The sequence below is a fragment of the Letharia columbiana genome, assembly GCF_014066305.1.
Source record: "Letharia columbiana isolate WasteWater2 chromosome Unknown Sc0000004_s0, whole genome shotgun sequence".
In the NCBI taxonomy this organism is placed as follows: Eukaryota; Fungi; Ascomycota; class Lecanoromycetes; order Lecanorales; family Parmeliaceae; genus Letharia; species Letharia columbiana.
This window is the reverse complement of record NW_023501040.1, coordinates 1,474,722-1,502,538: the sequence shown is the minus strand read 5'-3', so window position 1 is coordinate 1,502,538 and position 27,817 is coordinate 1,474,722. Positions and strand designations below refer to the sequence as shown.

The following is a 27,817-nucleotide window of genomic DNA, read 5'->3' as shown; positions in this document are numbered from 1 at the left end:
ATCATAACTAAGCAGGATCGAGCTGGCTCTGCGGAGCTGTATCAGAAGCGAAGACCTCGCCAAACCCCTGATAATCCACGGGCTGGAGTCCGACTTTCCTCTTTCCAAAATTCTGCTTCACTTTTCGCCTTTCGACATTTTACTTCCAGAAAGGCTCCATTTCTTGTCTTCCTACTCGCCTACACCAGTCGTGTGGAAATTTTGAGGGGTACAGTCCAAGGATAGGTGCACAAATTTATTGACGGAGTATGCTTGCTGTCGCTGTCCAAAGGTTTGATCAAGAGGGCGTGGCACTGATTGTTTTTTGGTGGGCATACACGATACAGATTACGCAGGGCATGCGTCTTAGCGTTGGAAAACAGGTAATTGTCTCGCTTGAGTTCCATGCAAAAGAAGATTCGAGCATCGCCCCGTGGGTGTACCATAATTGGAAGGGACTGTCACAAAAGACTGGTGGAAGCAATGGGAGGTTCTTTGTGCGACTTTGTGCATATGGACCGCAGCGTGGCCACTATCAAAGTTTCTTCCCTTAGTTCTTTATCTTAGTGGTTCCACTTCTTTCGCTGCCATGTACCTGTCAAGCTATAACCTCAAGGGACAAAGCGATATCTCATTGTGACTGACAGTGCCACTAAAAGCCTTTTCTTTTTCTACGCATAAGTTCATATTAGTTCTCTTTGTCGCAACGCAGCGAACCGTAAGCAAGCTCTTTCTTCTTGTTGTACGAAGCCATCCGTTAGTCTTTGTACACATACAATGCAGTTCAACGTCCCCTCTTTGTTCGTCATAATGGCCTTTGCCGCTCTTATCTTACCATTAAAATCCTTAAATAATTCTCTTCTCCTTCCCTTCTATACCTACTCTTTCCCTAACCACTTTCAACCCACGGATCTCCAAAACATTTTCAGTAACTGCCATGGAAAACCACCCATCCAAAGCCGCTGCACACAGCCAGACACCCTCGACTATCATGTGTGACCCTCAGCGTATTCAGCCCTTTGAGTCCGAGACTCAACCAACGCCAAGAGACAAATCCCCCCTTACTTGCTGGGAATGCGCGACATGTGGCCGCAGGTATATAGACCCAGCAGCCACGAGTCTTTTCATCTCACCCCCGCCAACCACCGAGTGCATTATGGTCCAGACCGACGAGACCTGGACCCATGAGAAAGGAGGATACGTGAATCTTTCCATCACTGGCGGAGCCACCTGCGATTACGTGCGCATTAATCGCGCCGTTGGCGACGCAGACCTCGGCGAACACATTGCCGAGCCAGAGGACTCCGCTTCTGCGCTGAACATCCCGGCTGTGAACGGACTCTCGGCGCGGGTTTGCGATAGTATGAAGGTGGAAGGGGAATATGGTCGTGTCAATAGGCAGAATAAAGCCGTGGATACTAATTGCGACGATGCAAACGGTGAGTATTGCGAATTCTGGAACGCAGAGTGTAAGGATATTGATTGCATCCATGAGGGAGACCACTGCCGGTATGAATGCGCGATGGCAGAGTTGAGTGAAGAGCCTGAGCCTAAGGTACTCGCTCCTAAGCGCGGACTCAGATTTTGGCGATCAGTGCCGTAGGTGTATCTGAGGCTTTAGGTCTGTGAAGAAGACAATCCCAGGGCATGAGAGATAATCACTCGCTTTTCCGCTCAGTTTCAAACAAAGAACAAGAACCTGATCACTCAGTGTAGGCAAAGTCCACACTATGAAGGTAATGAAAGACCAACAAACTCGAACACCTTGCAAAAGCAACAAGACGCTTTTTAAGAGAACCTCCAGATCGCACAGAATTGCCTTATAATTCACATTAGGGTAAGAAGTAGCAACAAGGTTATCGTGACAACCTCAGCTTCTTTAGCAGGTTTTCCTTCCGAATAACAATTGGTGAAGCGCGGACTATGGAATTGAAAGTCGCTAAGAAGATCTCGATGATACGACCACACAGGTCTTCCCTTTTCTGGTAAAGCGCTCCTCTACGGTCGACCCTGACTCCAAAATTAGAACTCCGCTCAAAATTCCAGGCTTTTCAGACTGTCTTGACCCTCAAACAGCAACGCTCCTGACCTTCTCCATCAAACCTTTCAGACTCCTTTCGTCCTCCGCTCCCACAATCGGGTTCCCCCAGCTGAACCCAGTGATTGCATCGTAAAACCACGCCACAATGATCAACCGGCCTTCCGAAATCTCTGGAGCGAACAGCTTCCGAAAATCATCCCTTTTGTGCTTGAACTTGAAGCGTTGAGTGATACTGGCCTCGTACAGGCCCCTCCTTTCGGAGAAATGACCAAGAAGGAAGGCCAAAGTGAGCGAGCCTGTCTTGCGAGCACTCAGGTCAATGATCCAATGTCTAGACGGCTGAGCGGAGGAGGTATCTGAGATCATGATGTCGGCGGCTACGAGGTGCTGTTCAGCACTGTGAAATCGTCATGGGCGGACGATCTGAGAACCGTTTTGGCTCACACGGGATACAGACGTACTAGCAGGCCCATAATACCCCTCCTTGTGCAGATAGGATGTACAAGATTCTCAACATCGCGATCTTACTTCTCATGCTTCTAGCAACGAGCTTAATAGCACTGTCAACTTTATCCACCCCCCTGTGGACAACAGTATTCTCCTTAGGGGTCGCGGGTATTGCACTGGGTGGCGTGCTCACAGTAACGCCTTGCTCTGATTAGCGCTGTATCCCACGAGGAGCAAGCACTTGTGATCTCGCTATCATACGCCTTTCGCTCTACTGGCTCAGTCATTGGGGTCGCCATGGCGGCAGTAGTGTTCCAGAACGTGTTAAGCAGTCAATTGTGGGCAAGGCCCGGGAGCTCGGACAAATGCTGCAGAGCTGATCTCCGGACTCAAAAATAGTCTGGAAGGGGTCAATGTTTTCTGCCCTTACGGGATCAGTCCCTGGTTGGGGGGAGCTACATGTGCGCTTTGCAAGTGGTTTTCTTTGCGCTAGTGGGCTCAGCTTTTCTTGGTCTTGTCAGTGGGTCACTGATGCGGGAACTCAAGCTGTCTTCAAGGCTGGATAGACAACATCAAGATGAGGAAATTTTGTCAGTAACGGTGTGAACTATTGTTTCAATTGGAGTTCATAGTCCTTGTCTTGTCACCCACCAGAGCCAACTTGCCAGCAGCGGGGATATGCTGGATTGAGCGGTGAGTCCTTGAGAATTGGTCTCTTTTCTGTTGAGTCCACTCTGACTTCCTTCCTTCTCAGAGCACTACGCAATGCAGATCCAAGTAGCGTACCATCTGCTCCTTCCACTCCGTCTTTACGCATTTACTCATGCAGCGCCGTCTCCCGCGCCGCTAATCCTCTCCGGCTCAACTCCATTGTCCCTCCTCAAACGCTGTTGTTGGAATGCTGCAGTACTGCATTGTAGCTACCCCTTATAGTGGTAAATTGGTATGGGCTTTATATGGTATATAAGTAGCCTACATATCACTCTATAGCTAATAAACCCTTCATCCTCCAGTCAAACACAACAGCTGTATCTTCAACCAGAGCCTAAGATCCAGCCCTAGCAACCGAACTCACCGCCCTACCAGGTCGAGACGACGAACACATCCCCGGACTCCCACCATCTTCAAAATCTACGACTACGGCCACACTTTTACCGTGCTTGACACCAAAGGGGCCAGAGAGTGTATCCGCGCTGCCATTAACAATGCTGCGCCCCACCTCGGTGAATTGAACCGCGAGGTTGGCACCGGAACGGTCTTCAGATACGAAAAGCCACGCACAGTTTGCATCCCAAGCGCCATTGACCGGAGGCAGAACTATAATTACTGGTGACAATTTTAGCCGTCATAGACCAGAGAAGCTTGCGTAGGGAGTTTCAGTTTTTGATTCTGCAAGAGGGACCGAGCAATGACGATTTGACGACTAATTGGTCAAACCCCAAATGAACAAATGCAGGGCCCTCCAGGCCCTAACATGCGTGGTTGAAACTTCCTCGATGCATTGCTGCTTCTCTGCTATCTTTTTCTCATTTTTTAGTACAGCTCACTCATGCCATTGATCGAAGGATTGTACAACAAGTGTGTCTACATAGTCTTTGTCACAACGTACAAGAACTCAGTAAGGCACTGGCAAGAACCATTTCAACTCCCTTTGTCCAACACAGTGGTTATGGGAAAAAGCATTGTTCCGACTATCACTATAAAAATACAAAGACAGTTAACACCAACCCCCTTTGCGAAAAGAAAAGGAATCCCCAGAGATCCCGTCAGCAGAGCAGAGCACTGTGACATTTTCAACTAATCGTTACTCGTACCAATACGAAATATCGACGAATAATCATACACATCAACCATGTACGGAAATCCTCGAGCGGATGACTACTATGCAGAACCCAGTGGCCATCGCCATAGCCCCCGTGTTGAACCACAGTATTATCAGAGCAATTTCGATGATGGAGCCAGATTTACCGATCGCTTTGAAGACATGGCCATTGGCACACACCATCACTCATCACAAAGTGAAGACTATGGTAAACGAGGCACATCTCATCACGTGGATGGCATAGGCTCGGACTACCTTTCTACACAAAGCGGACATGACGGTACACGAGGTACGCACCACCACAAGGACGACGAAGAAGCTCCACACTCAAAATCAGTTCGTCAGCAAGCTGGAGGGAGGAAAGAGCTCAGAGAGCGACTATTCAAACAAGCCTTGCAGCCGTTCAACAAACACAGTGGAACGCCCTACCCTTGTACTCAAGCTGACATCGATTTCCACCTGAAAAGTTTCAAATCACGCAATAGAGGTCCCTTCGTGAAAAACTGGGACGCAACGAAAGAAGTCTTGTGGCAGAATGACGAAGCAAGGCCTGTCCCTCCGGCCGAAATCGCTGCCATCAACAGACTCTTGGACGCTGCTAACAGCGCTACAGACGGAGTCGTCCTCGGCCCCGATTTTGCTATCAAGGCATTCTCCGATCTTGATCTTCTCTTCTTTGGCGGCCGACTCCGCGGCTACGTCACCGTGAAATGGAAAGCAAATGAATATTTTCGCAAAAATGGACACCAGAAAGGAACTTGGGCCTTAACCGAGGGACAATGCACAAGCTCCGAAAAGGGACAGTGTCGGATCGTGCTGAATGCCACCATGATATTCAAGGAAGCGTGGACGAAGCAAACGCCAAATCCCTCGGAGAGCATGATCGGGACGTTGTTACATGAGATGTGTCATGCTTATGAGTCAGTTCGGTCCCCCAACGATTTAGAGCCACACGGTGGGCACGGCAAATTATTCGGCACGAGGATTGGCGTTGTCGACAAGCGAGCTATGCGGATCTTGGGACTGTGGGCGATTGAAACTTGGGAGCCGCATCGGCAGCACCATATCTTTGTCCCACACTGCGTGGAGGGCGAAGGAGATCGTGACGGCGAATACTACGGGAGTAGCAGTCATGGCGGTGGCAGCAGAACCGGTGCAAGCGAGACGCACAAAAGGAGCGACGAATCTGGCAGAAGAGGTAAGCCAGATGACGGAGGAAAACTTGATAGTAGTAGGAAGAATGGTGGGAGCTCGAAAAGGCCAACAAGAGGGCACAAAGGTACGGATTGTGTGATAATGTAGCTCGCGCATTTTAGTGTATAGTTTGTGTTTATAAAAACTTGGTTGACACAGATGGGCGGAGGTATCTGAACACACGCAAGACGGGTCTCACATGATAAGAATCACGAGCCCTGTATGGTGTTCGAGTTCCGGGGAAGTCGCCGTTGATTTATGTCGGAACCCTGCTACCAATCTCCCCAAAATACAAGCACTCGAGATGAGCCCTAATCCATGGGGCCACTCTGTGAGCCATATCCTCATTTTCTCCCTGCTCTAAAGGCAATCTCAAACGTCACTGACATAGCCAGGCGATCAGAGTGCGTGCTACTTAGCCAAAGGTAACTTCAAGCAGGACATCCCGTCCCTTCGTCTCGACTTCAACACAACGTCCGATATCGCCGGTGATCCAGCCCCCGTGTTTGTAGTTGAGGACAACTTCGGCGATTGTGAACAGTGACCCAAGATGGGCCAGGGAGCTGTCCCCCCATGGAGGGACCAGCAGTCATAAGTTTCAAGGCTGTTTTGATGCAAGGTTGGATTTCAGAGGTGAGAGAGGGACCGCGGCTGAGACTCTTGTGCTATAAGGCTATGCAGGCAAAATACGGCGTTGACATAGAGTTTACCTCGGAGAACGCGATGGTCACACACATCTGGATAGATTTGCAACTAAAGACCCGATGATAAAGTCATTGATCGCGAGGTATACAATATTCGGCGCAGAACCTAATTTCAGGAGCCGCGGAAGCCGCTTGCTTGATGCTGCAGGCTTTGTTATTTCAAGTTGAGCGATCAGCAAGATTGGAGAAACAAGTATACATTGCTGTACTGGAAGCCGTTTGAATGGGTCCAAGCTGGCGGTGGGCAGGTGGGGTGACAAGGGTGGCGAAGGCTTTGATATCAACTGACTCGTCTGCCTGGAGACGTACGTCCATGATGGAAGACTTGGCAGCGGATCTCCCCCCTAGCGGAAAAGCCTATGAAGAGAATGCTGGACACTAACGAAAGTTCAAAGCAGATCTAGGCAGTGTAAAGCGAGAGGATCATAGGCAGTTTCAAGATGGCGATGCAGAGGCGGCATGAAGGCAATGATAACTCAGAGACAACGCTGTGCACTGACGAGGTTTTCGAAGCATAGACCTAAAGAGATCAATTTGAACGCCACAAGTCTCCTCGATAGGTGTGCAACATCGTTTTTATCCTCGGGTCTTTGAGTCGTCTTCGCTGCAGCATATAGCCCACCCGGCGTCCTCCCACGGCGCTTCAAAGATTCAACACAGGGATATTCCTCTGCTTATAACCATACCATTTCGGCTTCGATCTCCCATACGTGCTATTCCATTTGAGCTGCAAATCCTCGATCGCACTAGCCCACTTCACAAGCTCGGCCTCAGACCATGCGGTGCCCATGAGTGCAAGACCGAATGGCATTCCGGTTGAGGAGTTGACGCTTGCGGGGAGCGTGATCATTGGGTAGCCTATTGAGGCAATGTTCTCGTTAGCTTCTTAATAGTAGACCATACCCGGAACCATCATTACTTGACCCTCTAAAGCTGTCACGTACCAGCTTGAGCAGCAATTTGATATGTCTGTGCGACATCAGGAGGGACCAACAGCGCTGAAAGTTGCCTGCCGTTGTTTTTCAGAGCAGCATCGATGCCATCTTCTCTTGTGGATCGTTGACAGAATGACAAAGCCTCGTAGTAGGTTGAATTCATGATACCTAGTACAGGTCAGATTTCATGGCTCTCAGATGACAAAGTTATCCCGCTCAAGGAACGGCCGGAAGGAGACAGAAGAACCTTGCACGGAGTACGGACCTCTGGTAGCAAGCGACGCCAGGAAGCTGTCTTGCCCTGAAGCAAATGCGGGTTGGACGTTCGGCGTGCCACCCTCAGTTCCATCATTATCATAATTGTATCTAAGCAGAGGCAAGTGGTAAGCAAGACTTTGTTATCACACAGACGGCTGCCAAGCCACCGGTATCGTACCAATCGAGAGATCTAATACGTTTTCACTTACTGAACAATATCCTCAAGGGATCTAACGTCGGTGTTTTGAAGCTCGGCAAGATATGTCTTAATGTTGTTGTAGAAATCCACCTAACGATTAAAAGTACTTGGCCGACTTTTGAGAAAAAGGAAGCGAACACACCTTTACATAAGTGAACTCGGATTCGTTTGGATATCCTCGAGTTGTTCCATAGTCCCTGCCGCGAGTACAGTAAGCAATAGTGCCACCTTCCATGCGGACAAAGAACAGACTCACCAGTTCCAACCATCAGGACTTACAGTAGTCTGATGATTCGGCAGCTCAGTTCCATTAATTACAGTGGCACCGGCGCCTCTTATGAGTTCTATGAGTCCAAGCAGAGAGGCCTGCTGCTCTTCGCTTGCCAGAGTCCAGAAGCTTTGCCATGGTAGTCCGAAGGTAGCGTTTTGGAGCGCACGGCTATTGGTTAAGAACTGGCTGTAGCCACCCGGGGGTACCTTACCCTCTTGGCCCAGAGTGTAGTTGTCACGGAGATCGATGCCGTAAATTGCGTCAAGTGTATAGACAGCGTCTCGAACAGTTCTGGCAAACGTACCGACGGTATCTTGGTGAGTACTTTCTGGAATGACACTGCCCCCGTGAGCTATGCTGATGACACAGAGACAATGGAAGGGAACTACTACCCAGCGCGAGATGTCAAGCCCACAGTGGGCTTGATGCCTACCAAGGCATTCCTCTCCGCAGGATTGATGACTATACAACGCAACAAAATCAACAGCCGAGCATCTTGTACTGGGCCGGATATAGGAGCGTACCACTTCCGTCGGTCTCAGTCCCCAGAGCAAACATACACAAGTTCCCAGATATAGCACCAGCACTCCCAGAGCTACTACCACCAGGATTGACAGTCAAATTGTATGGACTTCTTGCCTGCCCTCCTCTCGCTGAGTATCCTTCTGAGTACTCACTGCTGCGCATGTCCGCCCATTCGCTGAGTGTGGCCTTTCCAAGAAGCAACGCACCTGCCTGCCGGAGTCTAGCCACGACATGAGCATCACGTGGAACGATTGACCCTAGAAGCGCCCAACTGCCGGCAGTGGTTTCCATCTTATCCTTGGTGGCAATATTGTCTTTGACGATGAAAGGGATGCCGTGCAGTGGACCGCGGATTTGGCCAACTTCTCGCTCAGCGTCAAGAGTTGATGCGATTTCAAGAACGTCTGGGTTTAGCTCTAGTATTGCACTTTGTTCTTCGAGGTCAGTGATCTAGCATCATAGCAACCCAAGAAAAGGGTAGACAAGGAAGGAGCAAAGCCGCCACAGTAGGTTGCTTTGACAGAAAGGGGGGAGACACGGGAATCTGCAGGACTTCATCCTTTGGATTGTTTCTCAGATAGGAAGGATAAAAAACAATTCTCGTATTTCGCTCCGCAAATTGATCTCACATCAGACAACGACGCATGGACCACAGCAGGCTGAATGTATGCGCGAGCAAGTCTGCCATGCTTACTTTGTGTATTCATTCGTCTGGTATATCCGTTGCAAGTAACACAACGCTATCATTGTACTCGTCAATTGGCCCTCCTTCATAGCATTCTGCAAATAATCAACAGTAGCCTCTTCCAGAACAAGACCATTGCATGCCGGCATAGGGAAAAGATTGTCAAGATGTTTGTAATTGGGGAAATCATAGGGGAATGGTGAATTCAAATCCTCTGATAAAACGAGGTTGGTCTCGTTACCGTAGTACTGCGCGCCATGGCTGACCTCTGTCGCAAAAGCGCGAAGTTCAGAGGTACCAGCGAGAAGACCCAATACGTAGAGGTAGAGAATAGACAACATTCGAGACATGATTGTATATAAAGGCGACAAAACAATGTGATTGATAGAAAGCTTCTTGATGAACAAAATTAGAGATCTAGAGTAGACCCGAAGGATTCGATTCCCTGCAGATGGTCATGCACGTATACGGTCTTACAGTAGTAGACTCTCGGGCACTTCCGTCGCCTCTGCGGGCCAGAGAATCTGCTTCAGTGAAATCGTGAAGTCGGCCTATGAATAATGTCCCAGCTGCTCTGAATGGCCCAGTGCTGCTGAAAGCTATCCTTGTCCTCCCCGCTTTCATGCGTCTCTATCGCATAACACTTTGCACCTCCATTTCGCCGCCGCCCCACTCTACTGAACCGACCTACAATACCCACCGCCTCATTCGCACCTTGCTGTCGCCGAAACAAAGGACCTGTGATAATTGCAAGATCTGAGATTACAGGAAGGAAAATTGGAAGAAAGAGTCAATAGCATCAACAACAATGATGACCGCGACAGGAAATTCCAGGCTTATCTTTGGCCAAATTATCGTTCTACCGGGGAAAAAGCCGTTTGCTAAATCATTCAGGAAGGAGGTTCATGAATCTCGCAATTGTCAAACCTGAGATTACCGAAGGGAAGCCGTACGCTGACCTTATTCCAGAAAAAGTAGCAATGAGAGCCAGCACGACTGGATCTCTAGCTATGTAGACGGAAGCCTCTTAACGAGGATATGAGCCGCGTAATGTCTAAACACAAGCCCCGAAGCCAATACTCTTGCACCCGACACATACCCCGACGTGGTCAGCAAATAAATCAGCTCGGGGTTCTGTGAGACCCCTAAACCAACTCTCGTTGAGAGGAAGTTTCACAACCTCACGACTATTCAACCCACCAAGAGACGGCGGATAAGAGCGTCGTGAAAATACATCCGGTGATGGATGGTCGCCAGGAGACCGCTTTACATCAACGCGCCGCAGACGTCTTCCCCGCTCCAACAGACCCAATTCCTTCACGGTACAGAGGATTGAACCAATCTGGTGCCATAGCCTTAGGATTCTCGTCCCGGTGAAACTTTGCATGGGGTTAGGCATGATCTGTTTTCTATAATAGACACAAGATTCCACACGCAATTCAGCCCACCAGCTTGTCGCCAGTGACAGCCGTGGAGCGGGCGCGACAGCTAAATTCTCCGATACAGGAGCTCACCTAGAAGCACAACGGTGAAGGAAAAGTCAATGGGACCTTTATTGTAGCCTTGTACTAGTACCAGTAGAATCATCCATGCAGCCAAGATGGTCTATGTAAATCGATGCTAGAGCAGGCTGTGCTGCAACAATCAGCTCAGTCATGAATAAGAAAAATACAGTAATCCATCAGCATGTATCAGCATGCGTGTCGGGCGTAGAAGACTAGAAGAACGGCACGGCTAGCTGCCGCAAGGTGTTGAACGTCAGTCAGACGGACTTGTGGAGTGGTGGAGTGAGTAGTCAAGATAAAGTAGGTAGGTACATACAGTAGGTCAAGTTTGTTGTAGGAAGGGGAGAGAGTCAAGTTTCAGGGGGGAGCGTCGCCGTGCATTGCCGTGCCTAGCGTATGTTGTATGTTCCCCTGCGTCTCACATTGCGGGAAGTTGGCATTGGGATTTGGCAGTTGACATGATGAAGCGGAGTTACTCAAAATCCAGAACTTCAGAAGGCTAGAAGCTGAGCACTGACCAGTGACCATCATCCAGTCCGGCGCCAAAAGATTGATTGCCAAAGACCAGGAATCCCTCCATCTTGCATGAGCTGCACGGAATATTTGGCTTGGCGAATTAGCCCCTCATGTTCCCCCTAAAACTTCTCATCTCCTGAGCCCGCACTCCCCTTCCACTTCTTCTTCTTTCTTCCATTCCTGCACTCACCAGAGCGATACCTGGTGATTCGCTCGCAATCCTTCCCTCTTTGGCTTCACACAACCTGGCTGGACCAATTGCCCTTCATTCTTTATCACTCACTACCTTACCTTGCAATCAACAAGCACAGTCGTTATAGAGTCAGCACATCAGGCATGGCAGCTCTCCGCCAACTACTCAATGCGCGAGGAATCACCAAGGATGCAACCACCTCGGAGGAGGACCAGCGACGAGTTGATGCCAAAATGCAAGCAATGGGCTATTCCATTTCACCACCAATACCAACACGACTAAGGTCCAGCAGGAGCGAGGACCAAGGACAGAGACCATTTCACTCCAAGTTCAACGAGAACGACTTTGCGCAACATCCTCTGTACCGCGGCGGCGATCCAAACGGTGCAGAGCACGGCAACTCCTTCGACGACCCTTCTCGTCCCCAACTCTCTCGCTCGGCGACAGATGATCATCTACACCAGAGCTACGCAATGAACGATGGCAGGGGTGGGGTGGATGTGTCATCGTACTACGAAGATGGCGAACAATCGCCTGCACTGTCGCCTGCGTTGAACAAGCACCTCGCACTAAGACCTCTCGACCCGCATGGGCAACAGCAGCAGCAACATCCTAGCCAAACCAAACACGGCCGGCATCGCAGCAGGTCTGCGACAGACGACAATTTATACTACGGGGTCGAAAGGGAGAACAATGCGGTTAGCAAAGAGCACAGGAAGCACAAGCCTAGGCAGGAGTCACTAGCGGGTGGTTCTACGAAGCCGTTGCCAGAGAAGAGGTCAGACGAGACGATGAAGGAGAGGACGATGCAGCTTCTCAGAGATCGTCAACAAACACCCACACAGAACAGCAATGTATGTGCTGCCACCATGCCACTCCTCTACGACGCGCAAAGCTTACGTATTAATTTCATAGGGCCGATTCACACCCCAAGCCCTCGTCGTCCCCCACGACGAAGCCACCAAGGTCGCACACACCTTCTCCGGGTCCGACGGCTCCCCCACCGACTCCGCCGGCAACAGTGTCAGCAACAGTATCAGTGAAGGTGGACACGGGAAGCACGGCCGCAAGCGCTCCAGAGATTTGGACTACGGCGTACACCAGCTCGCGGAGATGGACTACCAACAACTGCACAACGAATCCTTCGATCACGTTCCTGGCCACATACCCTACCACGGCCTCCCCGACCCCTCACTCCCTCTCTCCGAACGCCTGCACAACATATATCCGGATAAGACGCACAAGGATAAAGCGGCACGGGCAAAAGCTTTCTTTGCCTCTCTCACCATCGACCAATATGAAGAGTGTGGGGATTTGCTACTCGATGGGTTCAGAGATGTGATGGACCGGCTGAGGCAGGCACGGCAGCAGAAACGAAAAGCGGCGAGGGCGATGGAAGAGCAGATCGCGAAGAGGGAGGAGTGGGTTCGGAAGAAGAGGGGGGTGTGCGAGCTGGAGCTCGGAAGACTGAGGAGTGCGGGGACGGCGGTTGTGAAACCTATCAAGTCGAGATGATGATGATCCCTCTACGCTCTTTACTAACCATTTACACTCAATAATGCCCCCTACGATTCTACATGGGTGTTCAAAGGGAAGGGATGGCGACGGTGTTATGATGGCGACATGATAGATCTGGATACCCTCTACCTACATGACCCGAATACGAGTAGGTATATTAAGTTCCAGAGTTTCCCTCGAAGCTCTTGATTGGCCATGCATCTGACAGGAGGTGACTGCATCCGACATAATGAATCCCGTGAATCCTTAGACCCGAACTCAACCGTTGGCTAGGGCCCTAGGGGGTTGATATGGTGGGGGGATGGGTGGCATGATCTTACGTTTGGGGCGCTTATAGCACCCGTAGGAAATCGGCGATCAGCTCCAGGTACCATCCGGTCATCCCGTGCCAGCTGAAACCCCGCCGAAACCTCACACCACCACACCCAAAGGCTAGGGCAAGTCCACGCAAGCTCTACTCTATGTAAAAACGACTTCAGAACTTTCATCAATTGATGATATCTGCATCAGAGTATGTATGGTAAGGGAGATCCTAACCGCCGTCGAGGCAGACGTGTTTCCAATTGCCAAATTCTGCCCGATAAGGGAGTACATGAAAGAACTGTGTATGCAGCAGTCAGGGGTGCTTAGGTGGGTCTGCGTGGAGGGCTCCGAGGGTCGTTTCACCTCTCCCTTCAAATTCCTTCGCACTTCCCAGCAACGTCAAGCGCCCACGCAGCTGCAAGGATTGCACTTATGTAGGTAATTTGGGGAATCCTTTGGGAATGGATCTAGATCTGCATGCTCATCATCATGTACAGGTACAAATGGAAGGTATCAAAAAGGAGATGTCGTGCCTCCCGTGCTCTGCCCGCTTTTCGCACCATTTACTAGACCATTATTCTCATCCCGCTTTCTCATTCTCCATAGTTGAAGAGACACTGCCGTCCCATTATTCTCATGCTTCTCCACCGTGACGCGCATGAATAGGCTCTTAAGCCATCAACCACTGATCAAACCGTACCCGCCGCCACAAAAGCAGCCGGCCGCTCCTCCTTCAGCAACACAACCACTGTCCATCAGAACCGAACCCCCTACCACCGAGCATCTTCCCAACACCACCAACTCGAGAAGGATGTCGCCCACAGACTATAAACCGGCCAAGCCGCTCCCCCTCGCCCAAGCCGCCGGCTTCCACACCTCCCCGCAACAACAACGCACCCACTCCCCACACATCGTCGACCAAGCCGTCCCGCGCAAACCCATCACCGCGAGCAAAAACGGCAGCGCCGACAGCCCGCCCCCCAACGCCTCCGCCAGCGACTTCGCCCGCTACCACTTCGAGCACAGCCCGACGGCCACCCCGACGCGGACGTCGTACGCCGAGGACCTGGCCATGGACCCGTCGGTGCGGCTCGAGGAGTACGACTGGGCGGGCCTGGAGACGCAGTTCGCGAAGCGCATGGAGGCCTTCAAGGCGGTCGAGGAGGGCATCTGGGAGGAGTGGCGCGGGTGGGGGGAGGTGTTCGGGGCGTGGGCGGGCACCATCAGCGTGCACGACGAGGAGCGGGCGGGCAAGCGGCTGCGGACGCGGATCGCGTACACGCAGGGCAGCGAGGAGGGGCTGGAGGCGAAGCGGATGCACTGTGAGATTCTGTGCCTGTGTTTGTGGTTGTGCAGGGTTTGCTGATGATTGTGTGGTCTGGGTAGATATCAAGGTCGTGCAGGCTTTTGAGGGGGCGCTGGCGCTGTTGGGGGATGGGTGAGGAGGGGGAAGCTGGAGTGTTTGGTGATCGGTTTGTCGCTGGCGGAGCTTCATGGATGTGGGTCTCTTTCGTGGAGTTGGATCTGGGTATGAGGGTCTTAGGGTTTGGGGAGACGCGTATCACGATTGCGACGAGCTTGGTTTGGGTTTGAGAGATGAAGCTACCTCGAAGACGCGTATGTACAGATACCCAAACTCAAATGCACGTCTATCTTCCAAGACCTATTGCTTCTCCCCCTCCTCATCCCGTCCAGCACATCTTCACCCACCAACAACGACAACAACAACAACAACAACAACAGACTCTCAAAACACAGCGTACCACGCATACACCACCGCCATCAGAGGAACCAACACCATCAACGCCCTCCCCACCACCCTCAAAATCACCCAATCCCTCGCCCGCCGAAAACTCCTCACATAAGCCTCCGCATCATTCACATGCGGGAACGCCCCCACCGGCCTCTCCACCCCCAAAAACCCACACAGCGGCCCCCACCCCTCCTTCACATCAAACACCAACAGCCGCTCCCCGGGCACCACCCTCCTGACCACCTCGCCATGCTCCGCAAACGTCCTCCTCATATTCGCGTCGCCGAAATCGTCCCTCCCCCACCCCTCGAGCATGATCTCTTTGTACCGGCACCAGGGTTCGACGAAAACCGGGTCGAAGCGGCGGAGGAGCTGCCAGGAGGGCCAGGCCATGACGGGGAAGATGGTGGCGTGCATGGAGGCGAGCCATTTCTCGACGGGGCGGTGGGTGAGGATGAATTTGGCGTCGGGGTAGGCGCGCACGAGTTCGTCGACCATGCAGGCGGCGGGGAGGTCCATGATGGCCTGGTTTTGGGTATGTTATCAGACTTGTTGTTGTCATCATCAACGCATCATGTTTGCCATACGGCGACATGCTTTGTGAGCTGTTATATGCTGGGGGAAGTTGAGTAGATGGGACTGCTCACGTCGAAGTTCCCCAATACGACATCGAGCTCGCGCCGGCCCCACGGCGCGCCCGAGCCCATGTACTTGGCGCGCATGGCTTCGGTCCACAGGGTCAGGTTTCGAAAAGGGTCCGCCCACATGTTGGTGCCGTGGCAGGGGTGGTACCCGAGTTGTTGCAGCGCGGTGTACATTGCTGACGATTCATACGTCTTCTGTTAGTGAGCCGTTCGGCGCGGGAGCAGTCTAGAGAGGGGTGGGGCTACATACACATCGTGCCGGTCCGGTTCAGTCCTAGTACTATGACCTTCATGGGCATGGTTCTGACGGAAGGGAGGGTGTCGACGAGGCGGGGTTTGGGTTGGGCCATGCTGGCTTGACGTGAATACCGTGGTCCAGGCAACGGTAGAATTGTTTACTGTTTTGGCAAGTATGAAACAGATAAGAGGTGATGGGAGATGAGTTGCAGTGACGCAGGAAGAATGGTGAAATCACAGCCGTGTTTATGTTTTTAAAAGATACTGCTGCCACGATAACCGAGACGATAAAAGCAGAGCGGTTTCACTCGGTGCAGACTACGGAACGATAATAGCGGCAAGATAACATGTTAACACTTTTTTGCCTCCAACTGACGCTTGTCCTACTGCCTGGGCTCATTCCTGCGCATGCTTTCGCGGCCGCTGGGCTGGAAACTTTGATTTCGCCACTATAGCGAGTGCTCGATGTGTTATGAGAGAAAGAAAAGGACCTACGCGGCCTCCACCGTTGTTTTATACGACCGTTGACACCCAAAACGACTGATCATCATACTTCTAGCTCAAATATTCCGTGACTCCTTTTCAAGTTGCTTCGAGAGAGCGCGAAGAAATACTCAAGTAACCCTGCTGCCATTCACCCCTTTCAAGAGGGAATAATCTCTTCTTCTTCCCAAAACCGAGCTCTCGCCCAACTCTGTAGCACTACATTTGGTGATGCCGTATCTTTCTTGGGATACAGTCCAAGATCGACTAGGACTTGATCAGGTTTTGTGTCTATTGATCCGTACTAAGCGATCGGATAGGATGACGATGCCAGCGGCTTCACCTACTCGTATGTCGTTGCTCTCAAGACTCGAGGTGGAATGTGTGGTCATGCACTGCAGGCGGCCTCAACTGGGAATCATAATCGAGCTGTGCAGCTGCGGCTAGAGCGGGGCTAGAGTCCTCGCTCATGGTGGAGAGTATTGCAACGCATTGTAGCGGCTTGATTTGAAGGCCATATTCGACTCGCGCAGCTCCTCCGAGAACGGAGCCGAAATTGAAGCTCAACAGTGAGAGTAAAAACCTCGAATGCCTGTTGGGATGTTTATGATTTGCTACGGACCGAGGAGCAACGCCACCAGTTCACTGATCACCCAGCATGATCAGAATATCAGGAAGCTTGGCTCAAGCGTTTTTGGATTGGAGAAGGGACTGGATTCGCAAGACAGAACGATAAGAAGATCTGCCGTCAAGATACCTTGGCAAAGGTCATGTGATACTATAATTTTCACAGTCTCTCTTCTAAAGGAAGCGCTGCATGGTTCAGGTCTTGCCAAGCATGTGTAAGCTTGACCAAGGCGTATGCTCATAGCAATGCAACTACGAAGAATGGCTCAGCACTGGACGAGCCAATTAATTTGTGCCAAGTGGCGTGTTCCGGTCCGCAGCATCGCTACCAGTAGACCTCAGGATAAGCGCTCTTGACAACATTTGGCATAAGTCACCCTATCCATCCTCCCTCGCGAGCTCCGAGATCAGATATACAGCCACGTATCCAGGGAAGAGTACTGCTACCACAACACCTGGAACATTCGGATCGACCGCGAAAAGTGGAGGGGAGACAGTCTCTCCATCCTTCCAGTATGTAAATTGATCCGCGAAGAGTTCCAAGCCGTTTTGTATTCCAAAGGAGTCTTTGAAATGGACCACTTCATGGAAGACGAGGAGCTATTCGGCCGTGACTCCAGCCACAAGCCCCAGCGCAGTGACGTCCCATTTGCGGACGACAATTCAAACATCATTTTCTGGTTAGACCTACATCTCATGTCCGACTAGGCTTGTTTAGATCCGGGATGGTGGAGCCATTCACCATCGGACGAAAACGAAAGTATTTCTGCCATGGAAAGAGAAACAGTCTCGTTCTTCGTTGGCATCTCGATAGTACGGAACGCATGCATTATTCGACTTTCCAATTGTACGCCGAAAGCGCTTCTGCTCCTGAAGTCACCCCTCATGCACGCCATATCCCAGCTAACAGGTTTCAAGACCCTGCAGCTGGAGTACCTCACCTGCAAGGAATTCTGGCTGAAGGAAAACACATCGGAGGACATTAGGGAGAAATTCTCGGAGTTGAAGACTTGCCTTAGCTTCGATACCCTCGTGTTCCTGATCAGCCGAGCACTAGAACCAACGCTTGGATTCCATCACTACAGGTGAAATACTGAATGAGCCCACATGCTGGGAACAACACGTCACGTTTCATCCGCAAGGCCATCCATTCAAGAAGGCGGAGGGGATGGAGGCTAAGTCAAGTACTTAGGCGGACGAGGTGACATCGGCGCTTTCCACTCTGGGATGGATCCTGCCAATCCTCGACGATCAAGTATGAAGGCAACAGTAAGGGGAACACTGACCGAGCTTCTCAGTAAAATTCCCAGTACGATAGGCTCTCTTGCATTGTGCCAGATGATCGCGCCATGACAATCCAAGTCAGCGACTTTCATGGTTAAAATATGGCGTGTAATGCTAGATGATCGTTTAGCTGTTCTGCGCGTGGCGATGCTCCAATTCATCCACGCTGCGGGAAATAAGCATGGGATATGAGTTACAATCTGGTTTGATATGGACTACCAAGAGTCAAACTTCAGAAGTAGTAATGTCAATCACAGAGCCATTTACTCATCAAATGTTGATCTCGTCCTAGTTTTCCACGCCTAAACACCCAAGTACCCATTCACCACCAGCGAAAGAATATGCCAAGGCGATCCTTTCATTACCGGAAGCCTTGTGTTGTTCCCGCCACATGCTTCTCGTGATTATTAATTATAATAGGTCAACTAAATCTGCGTCGTTGGCTGGTGGATGGATAAGGCATTGGATGACTCACTTGGCATGGCCTAATGCTGCACAAACACGCAGCAACACAGCGCCAACCACCACATCTGCCCACGCGACCGCTAGTTTGTGCAGTCAACACCTCGTTTATTGTCTTAGCATAGCCCATTTAGGAGGCTTCATAGCACCCAAAAATAAACAACAACAACGACACCATAGTAAAATAGCATCTCAAGATCTCCAGTGGAAATGGAATTGAACGTTCAAGGACCAAGACCGGTCAACACGGCGCCTACCACGTCCAGAGCAATCTGGAATGCATTATATAACAAACTCAGAACCAGACTTAGAGGTTCTAGGCAGAGGTACATCTATACCATACCTCGCATATTCTATCAGTCGAACTCTAACCTTTGCCGTAAAAGCACCCTTGACATCGACGGAGAGTCTGCTTCTTCAACCAAGTCTACGAACAGAGAAGCCCACGCGATCAACGGATCGCTCAAACCTCATCCTCCCAAACCATCCCTCAATCCGCAAACACCCGCATCAACCACGCCCACACCTCTCGGCACCCTATCCGTCCTACCTCGTGAGCTACGGGATGAAATCTACAGCCACGTATGCGAGCGAGAATACGAGTTCGGCCGCTTTTCGGACAGACTACACAGGAAGTGGCATTCCAACGGAAACACGGACCTGCCCAATGCTAACATTGTCAAAAACCATACGTGAAGAACTCCTCGCCGTCCTCCATGCCGAAGCCGTGTTCAGCATCCGCAGCGCGCGCTACTTTCAGAACAAAGCATGGACGCGCAACGACATCCCATTCATCGATCACATCCAGCGAGTGGGACTGTCGACCGCGGTATGCGCATTGAGCGATGAACACTGCAACGAATCCATGCTGGATCCTCGCGAAGCAAACGAACAATTGTCCAAGATGAGAGCGGAGCCCACTTCGTTCTTCACCGGGACAGAAGTGCCGAGGAAGACCTGCGTTATCGAATTCATACTCTGCACGCCAAAAACGATGCTGATACTTCAATCACCTCTCTTCGACGCCATCAAGCACCTGACAGGCTTCAAGACCGTGACGTTGAAGATTTCGTCAATCAGGGAGCATTGGGGGCCACAAGATGCATTGATCTACATCGGGGAAGATCCCTCATTCATGGATCACGCTGTAGGCTTTGCCGCCATTATCGATGCAATAGGGAGTGCGCTCGAGCCATCACTTGGTCCCAACGTCATCAGCGAAGCAATTGTCCTTCAAGGTATTGGTTGGAAGATTACGTTTCATCCGCGAGATTACCTATCCAAGCAGGAGAAGCCAGAGGCTGGATCTGGCGCTCAATTGGAAGAGGCGGCAGATACTTTGACCGCGCTTGAAAAGTAATTGATGACGATTGACATGGAAGGATAGCAACCAGGATGGACGTGGGCCACTCATCGACAGTGTATATGAATAGAAGATGAAGGCGGCACGGCAAGTAAGGAATGCTTTGAACAGGTACCACCAACTAGATATCAGTATTCACCATACATAAGCCTCAACCCCAACACCCTAGAGCGCCTTGACAGAATCGCAAAATTCGAACAACCACTTGCTTGAAAAGTCCAGGTGCTAGAACGGCGGCTGACTCAACCTTCCCAAGCGTAAGACGCGTTCCGTAACAATGCTGTATGCAGGCTTTTGGTTTCCTCTCAAGTTTGCTATCAAAGCAAAAACGCTCTATTCACAGGATTCGGGTATCCGCTGGTGATATGCATCAAGTACGACCTTCCTAAGCGTCAATCCCTGAATAACAACATGACTCAAAAGTATATGACGTAGAGTACCCGTATCTCCACGCCTCACAGAGTCCTTCAACCGCAGTACAATCCACCAAAAACCAAAAAGAAATTGACAGTGTGTCTTTCGCACCCCCTCGCACTCTTCTCAACCCCCTCGGCCGCCTCCCTCCCACTGCTCACACGCATCTCCAACAGCGGCAGCCCCTCCCTTGCCTAACCACAAATATTTCTACTCTATCGACAGCAGTCCCAACCCCTTACCACCTGCATACCCAGCTATCTCTGCCTTCCATCAACCCTCATGCGTATGCATGGAATCTACACTGACTGAAAAGTGGCAGATCTCGAGGTTTGCAGACTTCAAAAGTCAATCGGAAAGTACATGCTGTCCATTGTCACATACCTCTAAGTTTAGACAATATTTTTTGTTCGTTTGCGAGGAGGAATCTGCAGCGCCCCAACGCTAAGTATAGGATGGCACACGAAAGCATATGGGCAAAACGGAGATGGAGGGACAGATGCCGGACATTTCTACACAATCAAGCGTGCGCGACAGCTGCCTTTACCACGCAAATGGAACCACACGCCGCACCAGCTAGCGCACGACACGTTTGCCTCGCCTCATCCAGCAACAGAACCTCTGCCCCTACCACGCGAACGTCGCAACCATGCCCCCGGGCCACCTCCTCAACGCAAACTTCCTCGCCTCGTCGAGCAGCAAGACCCCCGTTCCGAACGCCACGGGTAGGAAGAAATGCTCCGCGGGAACTCCGGAAGTGGCTAACACGGTTTGCAGTTGTGGGATGTAAAGCCAGAAGATGGCCGTGCAGAGTGCAAAGGCGATGGCTGGGAACAGCAGCAGGTTCTGGGTCTGCTTGTTGAAGGCAGGTGGGTGTTGGAAAATGCTCAAGCGGCGGGTGCGGAGGGACATGAGGCTGAACCATTGCCTGTGTGTGAGAGTTAGCATCATCTTTGGATTATCCCGTTATGTAGGAGACGGCTGAGACATACATGACCACGAGATTGACAAAGTAAACGGACGAAGCCTCCGCGAGCCTGGCATTATAGTAGTCTTCGGTGACGTTGTCAGGCACCGCGCCGTACTTGAACCAGAGTGCGCTGAACGGGATGCCGGATCTCTGGAGGTACCAGTAAGACATTGCGAACGAGGAGAAGGATTCGAGAACGCCGATGAAGCCATAGGATTGCAAGATCAAGCGCCAATCGACCAAGCGATCCGTTTTGGGGTTGCGGGGTTTGCGAAGTAGAACGTCAGCTTCGGGCGTTTCGTAGGCCAGGACGGTAGCAGCGGCGCAATCTGTGAAGCAACTGATGATGCTTCATTAGTGGGAGCCTTCGAGTTTGTGGCAGGAAGGAGTGGGAACTCACCAGATGATGATCATAAGAAAGGATGACAAGACCTGCGGTAACCCGAACAGAACATTCGTCATGACGGGCCAGAACTCTGAAAACGATCCTGCTGGGAGCAAGTATGCAATTGTTGTCTTCAGATTATCGAAGACAACCCTTCCGTACTGAACGGCTTCAACGATACCAGAGAACGATTCGAGCAAGACCATGTCCGCGGCTTCGATGGCAATGTCCGAGCCACTACCGAGGGCGATGCCGATATCTGCGGCCTTGAGTGACGACGCGTCATTCACGCCATCCCCGGTCATCCCAACTATTTCATCTCTGGCCTGGAATTCGCGTACGATGCGGAGCTTCTGCTCGGGGGTTGTCCTTGCAAAGACGATCTCATCGTATCGGCAGAGCTGATCCCATTGATTTTCGTTCAAGGTGATGATTTCTGGCCCGCTGAGAACGATTGAAGTTTTCGAAGCGTGTTCATGTATGATTTCAGGACTCAATTCCCTTTTGGTCGAGCCATGCTGAGAGTCTTCCTCACGGGAGAGCGCCTTGAAGTCTTTGACGAGGCTTGGAACACTGCTGATGATGCCACAGTCTCTGGCGATTGCTTGAGCTGTAAGGGCGAAGTCGCCGGTGACCTGTAGCGCCATCAGCACAGAAATCTAGGATCAGTCTAGATTGAAGATTCACCATGAAAATCCGAATCCCCGCTCTTCTCAATGTACGTACAACCTCAGGAATCTCGGCTCGGGGAGGGTCCACAATGCTGACCAGCCCGACGAGGGTCAGACCAGTCGTGGCACTTTTTGTAATTTCGGATTCAAGGTCATTCGACACGACGAGCGACTGAGCCGGAAGGGTTTTTCGTGCGAGCAGGATAACGCGCTTTCCGTGGGCGGACCAGTCGTTCTTGATCTCTTCAATCGTGCTGCGGATGTCACTGTTCAGTACGGTTGTATCGCCGGAATTGCTCGTAAAGTGCGTGCACCGGTCTATCAAGACGTCAGGTGCGCCCTTGATTGTGAGGAGTCTGTACAACAAGATGAGTAACCGCAAGCCAAGAACGGGGAAAATACACTCACAGATCCTCCGAGCTGTAGTGGCATCCTTCACTGAGAGGAAGTGTATACTTCAAGCCCTCCGCATCAGCCAATGAGAAGGTCTTGATCATAAACTTGTTTTTGCTATTGAACGCCAGCTCGAAGTTCTTCTTCCAGAAGCGCTTTAGCTCTGATACAGATCCTAGCCCCTCGGAGAACCTCAAGATGGCCTTGTCAGTGGCGTCCCCATTGATTTTCCGCTCTTGAAGGGGCAGAGTGCCGGTAGCGGCGTCGAACTCTCCAGAGTTGCACAGTCCAGCGACGGCTCTCAGTTGGTCGACGGCATTAGTGGAAGTATTGTGGTCATCGCGGATCTCGTCTCGTGCAGATTGTGGGGTCATCTTCTTGGTGCCGATAGAGCATTCGGTAACAAACATTTCGTTCTAGCCGCCCTGTCAGCCTTAACTCTTCACATGGGCTTGAGGTCCTAATCAGATAGTTCATACTTGAGTCAGGGTACCGGTTTTGTCTGAACAAATGACAGACACAGCGCCCAACGTCTCCACCGTTTTGAAGAGACTTGCACAAAACCTTATTCTTGCGCATCAAGTTGGCCGTGATTGTCAGACTCGCGGTCAAAGCGATTGGAAGTCCTTCAGGAATGAACGCGATAGCAACACTGACGCAGTCAACGATCAGTGTAGGGACGTTGATCCAAGATGGATGGTCTCGTCGCAGCCAAGAAGCCCTAGAATGAAAGTTAGCGTCGTTCATCTTGGGGGTAGGTGCCGTTACACACCACAGAATGATCACGAGCACGATCATGGAGAGCATAGTAGAGACGATGATGATGACGAAGTGCAGGACCTCCTTTTCCAGTGTCGTCATGCCAGTCTTGGGCTCATTCGTTAACTTCGCAATGCGTCCAAAGACCGTTTTATCGCCAGTAGCTACAACGACACCCAGTCCACTGCCGGAGACACAATGAGTGCCCTGCATCCCAATGCACTTGGTCTCAAGGTAATTGTCATCGGTCGAATCTACCGTACCAGAAAGTGGTAAAGACTCCCCTACGCACTACGGTCAGTGGAAGTTCGATTTTTCAAGAACATATTGAGATGCTCTACCAGTGAGAATAGAGCGGTCAAACTTCGCATCGGAAGAAATCTCCACGAAGCGTACGTCCGCTGGCAGCTTGTTTCCCGCTTTAATTAGCAAGAGATCCCCCGGGACAATCCCGCTCGCAGAAGTAGTGACTTGGGCGCCATCCCGGAGCAGCAGGCAATCCTCTGGCATCATGTTTGTGATCGACGCCATCACTTTGGAGGAAGACCAATCTTGCCACGCATTGAACGCAGCCTGTATGGAGAAAGACAGCGAGCAAGACTATTGCTAGAGCGAGGTTCGCCTGTGTGGGAGGGTCTCCAAGTGGCTTCCAACATATGAAGACAAGTATGGAGCCCAACAGGAGGATAGATCCAAACCCTTTGAAGAAATAGCCAAAGATCTGTTTGAAGCGATGGGTGGGAGGAGGAGAGGGTGTATTTCTGCCGTACTCAACCAATCGGAATTTGACCTCCTCTTCGCTAAGACCCTTGATGGCAGAGGTAGACAGTCGGCTGAAAACTTCTTCCGGAGATATGACGTGCCATTCAAGTTTAGATAACTCTGCATGCGCTCTGCCATCAGCCTCAGATTGAACTAACGACTCTGAGATGACATGCCTGTGGTAGCGGAGTCCTTGGCTTTCTTTGCGTCTGCCAGGCCTTTCTCTTTGGATTCGTCGATGTTGAAGGAACTTGTTGGGCTCTGTGACTAGAATCTCGAGGACTTTCAAGAGGGCCCCTACCAGAAGCCGCTAAAGATCGGAAAAAAAAGATCCCGAGCTTGGACCACGTGGTTGCTCCAGCTTTTGTCTGGGGACCCTTGTGGACACTTGTGTAGACCCAGACTCAGCGGCAAGGAGCTTGGGAAGCAGCAGAGTGACGTAGTCACGCATCCCACTCCCCCAAGTATCACGCATACTCTTGGCAGTTTCCTGAGAACCTCAGTTACACCCATTGTAGATCCGTTGCTCTCGCATTGCATGCGAGGTTTGCCGTTGATTGTAGTTCAGGCCATTGGTGGCGTTCAAGGGAAGGCGAGGGCATTCAGGCGGTCGGTGCCTAGGGCTTTGAGGAGGGGTGTATTATGTGTAGGAACACTATAGTCAGATGCGTCAGTCAAACAGCGTATTGAGGAAGCCTAGGTATCTGTGGGGTTAGGTTGGGGAACGTACAACTGCTCTGTCGTGCTGGCGTTGGCAGGAGGCAGGGCTAGTCAAATTCAGCGATCTGCATTCGTCTGCACGCTTTGGCCGATTTGGTACGACTGTGAGAAAGAATGTGGCCTTCAACGGGGTCTGGTAACCGTCCAGGCGCGGCTGGACGGTGACCCACCCTAAGCCCTACCCTAAGCCCTACCCCCTATCATCAAATATCGAAATTCGATATTTTCGCTTTACAAATAGAAGAATATCATAACAGCACCCCCTGTAGGGCCTTCGTAGGGCCCCCGTAGGGGGCTCGTCATCGAGCCCCGAAGCCAGACACCCCTATTTGGACCTAAATATGGACCCCCGTAGGGGTACTGCTAACAATTTATAAAAACGCGAAGCGCCGCGAATTTTTCGAGAATATTTATTATAGCGAAAAATTCGAGTTTTGGGGACGGTTACCACCACCAAGGGGACGGTTACCAACTCATATTGAATATATTCTCTACATATACAAATTTGGCTGGTGAATACGATAAACTCAAATTCAAAGTGGTCTGGTAACCGTCCCGGACGGTTACCCTTGGCAAAAAATTTAAGCGACTCAAAATTTTCGATTTTTTTTTTCTTCGAAATTATCGTAGCTATAATTTCGATAATTTCGATTAATAATTTCGAACGATAATTTCGAATAATAATTTTAAACGATAATTTTAAACGATAATTTCGAACGATAATTTCGAGATAAAAAAAATTTAAATTCTCTAGAAGTAAATATTAATAATTATTCTATATATTAGTATATATATAAAATAAGAATTCTTTTTTTTATTAATATACTTACTTATTTTTATTTATTTTTTATTTTTATTTATTTATTATTTTCTTTTATTTTAATATATATAAAGATACTATAAAATTAAATCTACTTTTTTATTTTTATTTTATATTTTAAAGCTTTTTTTCTTTATTATATAAAATACTATAATCTATTATATAAAATATTCTATTTTTAAAAATATCTATAATTTATAGATATTATAAATATTATTTTTTAAATAAATTTAATAACTTAGTTATTTATTATATTTTTATTATATATAATATTTTTATAATAAATTTATAAATAATTCGAAAAATTCGAGATTTTTCTATAAAAACTCGAAATTTTCGAAATTTATAAATATTTTAAAATCTTCGTTATAACTCTATAATTATCTTAAAATTTTCGAAATAGTTCTATTATTATTAATTCGAAATTTTCGTAATAATTCTATTATTAATTTAAAAATTTCGAAAATTTTAAGACTCTAAGAGATAATTCGAAATTTTCGCGATAATTCTATAATAAATTTAAAATAATTTAAAAACTACTATTATTAATTTAAAAATTTCGAAAATTTCGAGACTTTAAAAGATAATTCGAAATTTTCGCGATAATTCTATTATTATTAACTCGAAATTTTCGAGACTTTAAGAGATAATTCGAAATTTTCGCGATAATTCTATAATAAATTTAAAATAATTTAAAAACTACTATTATTAATTTAAAAATTTCGAAAATTTCGAGACTCTAAAAGATAATTCGAAATTTTCGCGATAATTCTATAATTAACTTAAAATAATTTTAAAAATATTATTATTAAATTAAAAATTTTAAAAATTTTAAGACTCTAAAAGATAATTCGAAATTTTCGCGATAATTCTATTATTATTAACTCGAAATTTTCGAGACTTTAAAAGATAATTCGAAATTTTCGCGATAGTTCTATAATTAACTTAAAATAATCTTAAAAATACTTCGAAATTTTCGAGATCTTTATAAAGTATTACTAAATATTTATAAGTTATTTAAATTTTACGCGAAAATTTCGCAATTGTAATATAAGCGCGGACGCTATTCTACTTCGGAGTGGCTGACTCAGCGAATGTTCCCCGTCCCGCGCCTGGACGGTTACCACCTCACGGGAATCAATGGGTAGAAACAAGGAGCAGAGGAAGAAGCAGGCTGTGGCGGCGAGCCATAAGCACCCGCCCACCCCCTCTCAGCTTTAGCCGCCGCTTTAGCAGCTAAGCCAGTAATCTTAGTACTCAATCGTCACATATTTCCTTTCTACATAGACCCATCATTCACATTGAAAATGTAGCAAAGGTTATGCATAGAAAGAATTCCAATTCATAACAGGAGAAAGCTCTCATTCTTTACCAATCACAAAAAATTGACTCCTACTGTCAAAGGATCTTGAACGGAAGGGATTAAGCACATAAACGAAAGAAGAAGTCCTTTAAAAAAAAAAAAAATATTTTTTTTTGGGGGGGAAAAAAATTTTTTTTTTTTTTTTTTTTTGTGCGTTTGTTTTTTTTTTTTTTCACCCCCCCCCTTGCAGGTGCAAGGACGTTTCTTAGGCAAACGTTGTGAGAACCGTCCCTATGTTCAAGCAACTGTCGGACTTCTACAGTTTCATCAAGAGTTTTCGCCCTCGATGCATGACTTTTGCTTCACTCTCTTACATATTCTTATTTGGCCGTGGCACAGAGAAACGGCCGCGAAAGGTTGGGGCTCCTGCTAAGCCATCGGGATTGTGCCTCGGCCTCAGCCCGTGTAAGACCTAGTATCCGGGAGTGACGTACCACCCGGCCCTCTCGCAGGGTAGCCACGGAATCCCTACTCAAGCCCGTCGCGCTCAGCAAAGGCATTGTCGGGTTACGCCGATTCGAGACGGTGACTGTAGACCATGAGTCGGAGAGTGGGCCAGACACCATTGACTGGGCGCTGTGACCCAGACTCTACGGATCCCCCACTATTTCG

The 27,817-nt window shown here is 49.4% G+C and overlaps 9 protein-coding genes across 9 annotated transcripts; 6 read left to right on the top strand and 3 right to left on the bottom strand.

Moving 5' to 3' along the window:
- Positions 1–916: 916 nt before the first annotated feature.
- Positions 917–3,800, top strand: HO173_002433 (uncharacterized protein; the record flags this gene model as incomplete). Its single annotated transcript, XM_037304366.1, has 2 exons — positions 917–1,418; positions 3,481–3,800. The coding sequence occupies 2 exons, from the start codon at positions 917–919 to the stop codon at positions 3,798–3,800; spliced, it is 822 nt and encodes a 273-aa protein (XP_037169161.1).
- Positions 3,801–4,319: 519 nt separating this feature from the next.
- On the top strand, positions 4,320–5,591 carry HO173_002432 (uncharacterized protein; the record flags this gene model as incomplete). Its single annotated transcript, XM_037304365.1, has 1 exon — positions 4,320–5,591. One exon carries the CDS (start codon positions 4,320–4,322, stop codon positions 5,589–5,591), a length of 1,272 nt encoding a protein of 423 aa, XP_037169160.1.
- A 210-nt stretch (positions 5,592–5,801) lies between these two features.
- On the top strand, positions 5,802–6,027 carry HO173_002431 (uncharacterized protein; the record flags this gene model as incomplete). The annotated part of the gene is made up of 2 exons (XM_037304364.1): positions 5,802–5,814; positions 5,879–6,027. The coding sequence occupies 2 exons, from the start codon at positions 5,802–5,804 to the stop codon at positions 6,025–6,027; spliced, it is 162 nt and encodes a 53-aa protein (XP_037169159.1).
- Positions 6,028–6,830: 803 nt separating this feature from the next.
- Positions 6,831–9,410, bottom strand: HO173_002430 (uncharacterized protein; the record flags this gene model as incomplete). Its single annotated transcript, XM_037304363.1, has 9 exons — positions 6,831–7,045; positions 7,132–7,290; positions 7,388–7,488; positions 7,590–7,669; positions 7,722–7,776; positions 7,836–8,189; positions 8,243–8,312; positions 8,375–8,802; positions 9,070–9,410. 9 exons carry the CDS (start codon positions 9,408–9,410, stop codon positions 6,831–6,833), a joined length of 1,803 nt encoding a protein of 600 aa, XP_037169158.1.
- Positions 9,411–11,417: 2,007 nt separating this feature from the next.
- HO173_002429 (uncharacterized protein) lies at positions 11,418–12,789 on the top strand (the record flags this gene model as incomplete). Its single annotated transcript, XM_037304362.1, has 2 exons — positions 11,418–12,128; positions 12,190–12,789. 2 exons carry the CDS (start codon positions 11,418–11,420, stop codon positions 12,787–12,789), a joined length of 1,311 nt encoding a protein of 436 aa, XP_037169157.1.
- A 1,117-nt stretch (positions 12,790–13,906) lies between these two features.
- HO173_002428 (uncharacterized protein) lies at positions 13,907–14,537 on the top strand (the record flags this gene model as incomplete). Its single annotated transcript, XM_037304361.1, has 2 exons — positions 13,907–14,417; positions 14,482–14,537. 2 exons carry the CDS (start codon positions 13,907–13,909, stop codon positions 14,535–14,537), a joined length of 567 nt encoding a protein of 188 aa, XP_037169156.1.
- Positions 14,538–14,842: 305 nt separating this feature from the next.
- HO173_002427 (uncharacterized protein) lies at positions 14,843–15,842 on the bottom strand (the record flags this gene model as incomplete). The annotated part of the gene is made up of 3 exons (XM_037304360.1): positions 14,843–15,373; positions 15,496–15,668; positions 15,743–15,842. The coding sequence occupies 3 exons, from the start codon at positions 15,840–15,842 to the stop codon at positions 14,843–14,845; spliced, it is 804 nt and encodes a 267-aa protein (XP_037169155.1).
- A 3,020-nt stretch (positions 15,843–18,862) lies between these two features.
- HO173_002426 (uncharacterized protein) lies at positions 18,863–19,945 on the top strand (the record flags this gene model as incomplete). Its single annotated transcript, XM_037304359.1, has 1 exon — positions 18,863–19,945. One exon carries the CDS (start codon positions 18,863–18,865, stop codon positions 19,943–19,945), a length of 1,083 nt encoding a protein of 360 aa, XP_037169154.1.
- A 1,044-nt stretch (positions 19,946–20,989) lies between these two features.
- On the bottom strand, positions 20,990–24,053 carry HO173_002425 (uncharacterized protein; the record flags this gene model as incomplete). The annotated part of the gene is made up of 8 exons (XM_037304358.1): positions 20,990–21,290; positions 21,355–21,672; positions 21,733–22,352; positions 22,405–22,744; positions 22,797–23,197; positions 23,301–23,502; positions 23,554–23,824; positions 23,882–24,053. The coding sequence occupies 8 exons, from the start codon at positions 24,051–24,053 to the stop codon at positions 20,990–20,992; spliced, it is 2,625 nt and encodes an 874-aa protein (XP_037169153.1).
- Between the last annotated feature and the right edge of the window lie 3,764 nt (positions 24,054–27,817).